The following is a 6,438-nucleotide window of genomic DNA, read 5'->3' as shown; positions in this document are numbered from 1 at the left end:
TCCTCCCCTCCCCCTCCTCCCCCCCCTCAGGGCAGGGCTCCAGTGAGGTATGCAGGGCTCTTGGCCGCCAGGCCCAAGGACAGACCTGAAGCAGTTCCCTGCTGAAGACTGCCCAGAATCTTCTCTCCCAAGAGATGAATCAGCCGAGTCACAACCTGGGGGCAGAGAAAGGAGACCACACATTTAAACCAAGAAGGGAAACATCTTGGATCCATGTTTCCAAAATCATTACGTCTGTAAACCCCTCTGGGCTGTGGGCTGTGGGTGGCTGGCTGGTCCCCCGCAGGTAGGACCTAACTCTACAGGGGGCCTTCCTAGAGTCCACTGTGGGCGGCAGGTGCGAGGGGCGCATGCCCCGTGGCCTGGAGCCTGGCCCAGAGTCTCCTTTTACTTTCAGGGTACGAGAGCACCAGGGAAAGCCATGACCGTCCCCACAGGCAGGTCAGGAAGGACTTCCACGGAGCCAAGGGCTCACCCTGTGCTCCTGAGTGGGCCAGGCTTGGGCAGGACACAGGATGGGTATTAATCAGTATCCAGGGAGTATTACATGGCTACATTAACGCCAGTGTTCAGAGTTGTAGCCAAAGTATTTAAGGTTGGAATGCCCAGATATCTACAATTCACTCTTAAATACTTTCGTATAAAAGTTAAATTAGATGTTTTAATTGCTAGGGTTTCCACTGTGCAGGCAGTCTACCACTGTAACTCCTAGATGCAGTAAAGGGCCACTTTGTAAAGAGAAGCTGCTGTCAGCTTCAGTAAAACCCAAATTACATCAGGAAGCAAGCTGAAGACACTGATGAGGTCACTTGGATGCTGCCTGTCTGCTGTTCTCTGCCTCCCCGGGACTCAGCCTCTGGTTAGCTTCCTGACCATCTACAGCCCTGAACTCTCTGGCTGCCCCCGGAGGGAGCTGGCTGAGACCTTAGGCTCCAGTAACCAATGGCCCCCACAAACCAACTCAGAGAGCCCCTCTTACCCGCAGGATGCTGGAGTCAAAGACCCATGCAAGAGGCAAGTGAAATGTCCACATTTCAGGGTGTGGGACAAAAAATAGTTTGAGCAGGGGTCCAAAACAGAAACTAAAAAGGAGTCTGGTTTGTATATAAGTAATCTGGCATCAAACTGTTACTTGGAGCTAATTTTAGAAACTACACATTATTAAGGAAAATTTCCCGATACAGGAGGGTGAACCCCACCCTCGCTCACCCAGCCACAATCAGTTCACACACACACCTGAAAAGGTTTGAAGCCAATCCCAAACAGAGCATTTTATCCATTGATATTTTAATCTGTATCTCTAAAAGAGCCATTAAAAACATACACATGGTATAATTATCACAGTTACAAATTTACAATAATTTTCATTAAGGCTAATTCAAAAAGTGATCATTTCCACATCAAGTGAAAAAGGTTCAAAATAAGCCCATGAACACACAAATAGGTGCTCAACATCTCTGGTCATCAGGGAAATTCTAAGTACAATGAGCACTATTTCCTACGGAGCGAATGAGCGCAGCCACCAAGTGCTGATGCCCGGTGACGGGCTGTGTGGTGCAAGGGCCATGACTGGCACAACCGCACGGGCAACCATATTCAGCATACGTCTACCCCCTGACGTGGCAATGCCAGTCTCACATGAAATGAAACATGTGCCATGAACACATTTCCAGAACAGCCTCAAGCCGGGAACAACCAAACGTCCATCAAGAGGACAGAGGAGTGGGCTGCGGCGCGCGGCGGGGCGCTGCTCTGCAGTCAGAGGGACACGCCAACAAGACACAGACCTCAGACGCCACACCGGGCAACAGGAGCCAGACAGAAAACACTTGGTTTACACGAATCCCAAGCACAGACGCAGAGTGGACAGATGTGGGCCGAGCGGCCGGCGGTTCCCCGTGCTGGAGGGCACCGAGCAAGCCCGGGGTCTAGGCAAGGCCGGTGCCTGTGGGAGGGCACACACGTGGTGGTCAGCCCAGCAGCAGCCAGCGTGTGACGGAGAAGCATCAGGACAGGCCACGGGCTCTGGGAGCTGCATATGGGGAAAGTCTGTGCAGGGCAGTGGGTGTGAGTAGAGGGTTTTTTTACGGGCCCACCATGGAGCAGCCCCGCAGAACAGGAAGCGGCCCGGCTCCCCCGGCTCCCAGTGATCGTGTGGCAGCCAGTGGCACACGTACTAGCCCCGGCCACCACCACCACCACCACCCTGCCATTCACTGGGGTCTCCTGGTGCTTAGATCAAGGCCTTCAGATTTGGGCCCAGGCCCTCCCACAGACCACAGGCTGGCAGAGTGCTGAGGGAGGGAAGAAGGGGGTGGCAGCTCCCGCCCAAGTCTGGCAAGTGCAGGGGGGAAGTGAAAGGGTGGGGGGTAGGGAGCAACACGGTGGCGGGGAGTCCTCAAGGGAGGCGCTGCACACGCTCCTAAACAAAGAGCTCAAGACAGGAGCAGATGTTCTTGTCGCTGGGGAGCTAGGGGCTGGCATGGCACGGGGAGACCCTGGGAGCTCCAGCAAAGTGACCAAGGGCCAGAAATGCACAGGGCGCATCAGAAGGACTGAGGGGTCCCCAGGGACCAAATCTGGAACACGGACATCCAAATGAAAGAGGACGATGAAGAAGTACGAACTATCTACCCGGAGCCAGAAATACGCTCCAGGGGGGTGCAGCTCCTCCCCCAGCCAGCTCCGTGGCCCGCAAGAAAGGGTCCCGATGGGCAGGTGGCCCCCGCGCTTCCCCAGGGAAGGCACCCTAACCTGTTCACAGAAAGACATCCCGTCCCTGGCTTCCAACTGGAAAGACTAGCCTTGTCCCACATGGGACACAGCAGGGCCACGTCCTGTGTGCTCCCGGCTGCTGGAGCCAGGAGGCTGCCTGGGGCTGCACGGATGCACGCGGCTCCTGATCTGGCCATGCAGGTCTCAACTCACATGCTGCAGCCCGGCTTGTACACTCTCCTACCCTGCAGCCCCGCCACGTTGCCACGAACAAGATACCTGCTCACTACACATCCAGCTTTTACTCCTTTTCCAAACTTAGGCAAATTGTTTCATTTTTTCAACCTTTTCTGTCAGGTGATGAGGGGCCTGTCTTGTTTTGGGCTTGGGTGTTCTGGAATAAAGGTTTCTTCACTTCTATTTTATTTAGAGTGTTTACTACCTACGGTTGAATTTTGTCAAAAGCCTCGATATAATCATAAAGGGAAGTCTTCCTTTCAACTTTTCCCCATAATTATTTACACTTTAATAATTTCTCAACACCATGCTAACATTCCTTAAACAGACCCTAGTCAAATACATATTTTTTATAGGTGATTTACTCACATTTTGAGTATTCGTAACACTGACAGAAATGATTGAAAGTCTTCTACATTTTTATCAAGTTTTGGTATTAAAGTGAAATTAACTTCGTAAAACAAACTTGGGGGTTTCCCATCTGTTCCAGAGCAGACACGTCCGCAGGAAACGCGCACACGGCGCTGATGAGGAAAGAACAGGCCGTCGTCTCTTCCTCCAGCAGCAGCTCCACGCCAACCCTTCTCCAAACCCCCTGAGGTCCGAGGCCCTCCCATTTCCCCGGCTGCACACTTACTACTTCAAAGCAGTGAGGCAAATACCAGAAAACCAGCCATTCCATCCACCCCAGGAGCAGCACAGACTCCCCTCCTTCCGCTGCCTGGACCGACGGGCACTGGGCCAAGCCTGCGTCCGCCTTCTCCAAAGTCCGAAGTCATCTTTCCCAGGAAGCACAGCAANCCCGCAAAAACCACACCTACATCTTGCCCTGTGAGTCCCCGCACTGGTTTTCAGTATCACCTGTGACATCACCTGTCTTCTGGGAAGTGCCAGGTGGGCTTCACTCACTAGGTCCCCGTGTACCCCTCCCACCCCCTGGCAGCACCCAAGCCACCTGCCCCAAGGCCCCTTATCCCCGTGTGCTGGTCCATATGACACTTCTTTGAAAACAGGCAACCTACCTAGTCCAGGTCATTGCAATCTATACCCACCCTGGTACTCAGAAGGACGCAGCCCCGTGTCTAATAATCCTGAGTTCATGGTCTGGACGTCCTGCTGTCCTCAGGCAGCCCGGAACAGGAGTGCTTACCTGTGGGTACCTGCGCTTGATGGACGTCAGGGCTCCGGCCGGAAGCTTGGCCAGCTCCGAGTCCCGAACGGCATGCACTGTGGTCGCCCTGGCCTGGTGGGTGAGTGTCTCCACCTGGGGGAGAGAAGCTGGGGAGGTGCTCACGCCCTCCAGCCCTGCAGGACCAGCCAACCCAGCCATCCTCTGAACCCAACCAGAGGCAGAGCACGAGGCAGCCCTGGAGTGTGGCCTACAGGCGGGCAACGGGAAGAAAAGAGGCTTGTCCAGCCAACCTTGCGGCCAGGCAGCTGTCCCTGTCAGGGCCTTGTGCTGCACAAGGGTCTCAGAGGGGCTCCCACCCCCGTGCGGCCAGCTGTCCTCTCCGGAGAGCCCCGGTGGGAGTGGGCACGCCCGCCCCCAGGAGGTGTGCCCCGCATGAGGTCACTTGGAGGGCCCCCTCTCCACCCAGGTACGGGGCCAGGAGTCACCCTGGAGCAGGGCCTGGTGGGGACAGGGAGCCTGGCCCTACCACACCAATGAGGTCTCCTCGGCCATACTCCCCCGCAAGGCGCTTTTTGCCGTCGTCCTTGCGGATCACAGAGCGCAGCCGGCCGCTGAGGACGATGTAGGTGCAGTCTGACCTGTCTCCCTGCCTGGGGGGACAGAGGCCGATGGAGCAGGTGAGGCCGGGCCAGCAAGCCCTCTACCACTTGAGATGGCAAATAAATTAATTTCTAAAAATCTACTAAATTTTGTTTTGGAAAATAGTTATTATCCATTAAAAATACATATGCTAACGTGTGAAAGGCTTATTGTGATTTTTAAGTAAATTATGATTCGGGGCAACTGGGCAGCTCAGTCGGGTAAGCATCTGACTTGATTTCAGCTCAGGTCATGATCCTGCAGTTCTATTCGTGAGTTCGAGCCCCTGTATCTGGCTCTGTGCTGAGAGCATGGGGCCTGCTTAGGTTTCTGTCTTTCCTTCTCTCTCTGCCCCTCCCCAGTTCACGTTCTCCCTCTCAAATAAACTTTAATGAATACGTAAATATTTAAAATGTTGTTACTTTTAATACCATAAAAACCAGATAGCGACAGACTGTGTCTGTGTGAAACTCTGGATACAGCCAGACACTCAGCACATGAGCACCTTCACAAAGGCTGTGCTAACATCCCTTCTGCTGGCCATCTTAAAAGGATGGTGTGCATTTGCATACGTTGACATGGAAAGACGCCCATGAAAAAGTGTGTGTGTGTGTATGTGTATGTGTGTGTGTGAGTGAGTGCGTGTGCTTGCACCGAAGGGGGAAGGCCATGAAGCACGTGGGATTTGTGACTTGAGGGAGCAGAGCCAGAGGAGTTGGTTTTCCCAGTGGAGGCGCTGCAGGTGACAGATCTGCATGCCTGTGGGCCCCACCTGTACACTGCGCGCCCGGCCTCCACCTCCATCCAGTCCAGGGCGAAGTCGATCTGCCGCACGAAGGACGACACCCGCTTGACAACAGTGTGCGCGACGCCCAGGACCACAGTCGGCTGCTTCCGCATGATCCTGCCAAGCCCGCCCAGAGTCACTCCTGGCCCAGCACGGCCTATAGCCAACCCTCCCTCCAGGCCATGGCACTTGAGAGCTGGCAGGACCTGTGCCCACAAACAGTGATGCCGTGTAGCAGGTGACATGGACACAGGCCCAGGGCTAGGACAGAGCTCAGTGACCACTGAGCTACCTCTCCAATGTGGCCTGTGCACACCCCGCAGCGACCAGCCGCTTTGGGAGAGTCTTGGAGGCTCCTGCCAGCTGCCATCACCCCCACAGATGTGCTCAGAGCACAGACCTCATTTGACATCTCACCCCAGCAGTGGGATGCAATGTGCCACGAAGACCAGAGTGGGTGTGGAAAAGGGGCTGAGTGGGGGCACAAGAGTGAGGGTGAGGAGGGGCGCCTGGGTGGCTTAGTTGGTTAAGCGTCCAACTTTTGCTTAGGTCATGATCTCGCGGTTCGTGGGTTCGAGCCCCGCGTTGGGCTNAAAAAAAAAAGGGTGAGGGGGAGGCCGAGAGGCCAGAGGGCCCAATCCTGGCCATCAGAGCCTCGGGAACACTCTGGGTCAATCCTGGGCATGATGGAGTCACGGGCAGGCTCTGGCCGGCAGAACACAACAGACCCAGTTTCCTGGTCGCTGCTTGCGAACAGGCTGCCGGGGGTGTGGGCAGAAGCAGGGCGTCCCCTACACTGTGAAGGCTTCTGGAAGGAGCAGCTCAGGGGCTGCAGCCAGGCTGGGGCAAGTCCAGAACTCGGCCCGAGCAAAGGGCAGACAGAGTCACAGAGAAGACGAAAACAGAGAGAGAAGAGACGGGGTGGGGG

The 6,438-nt window shown here is 55.2% G+C and overlaps 1 protein-coding gene across 1 annotated transcript in view; it reads right to left on the bottom strand.

The window, feature by feature from the left end:
- The window catches only part of PNPLA7 (patatin like domain 7, lysophospholipase), a 62,659-nt gene that overhangs the window by 25,591 nt on the left and 30,630 nt on the right, over positions 1-6,438 (bottom strand). The window contains exons 18-21 of the mRNA XM_077771552.1: positions 5,496-5,627; positions 4,611-4,734; positions 4,103-4,216; positions 86-155 (exon numbers count right to left, since the gene is read on the bottom strand). Coding sequence (XP_077627678.1) covers positions 86-155; positions 4,103-4,216; positions 4,611-4,734; positions 5,496-5,627 — 440 coding nt within the window. The remainder of the gene's footprint in view (positions 1-85; positions 156-4,102; positions 4,217-4,610; positions 4,735-5,495; positions 5,628-6,438) is intronic.

This window comes from Crocuta crocuta, unplaced genomic scaffold (assembly GCF_008692635.1).
Source record: "Crocuta crocuta isolate KB4526 unplaced genomic scaffold, BGI_CrCroc_1.0 scaffold1013, whole genome shotgun sequence".
Classification (NCBI taxonomy): Eukaryota; Metazoa; Chordata; class Mammalia; order Carnivora; family Hyaenidae; genus Crocuta; species Crocuta crocuta.
Note: the sequence above shows the minus strand (reverse complement) of the source record. Positions and strands in the feature narration are given on the sequence as shown.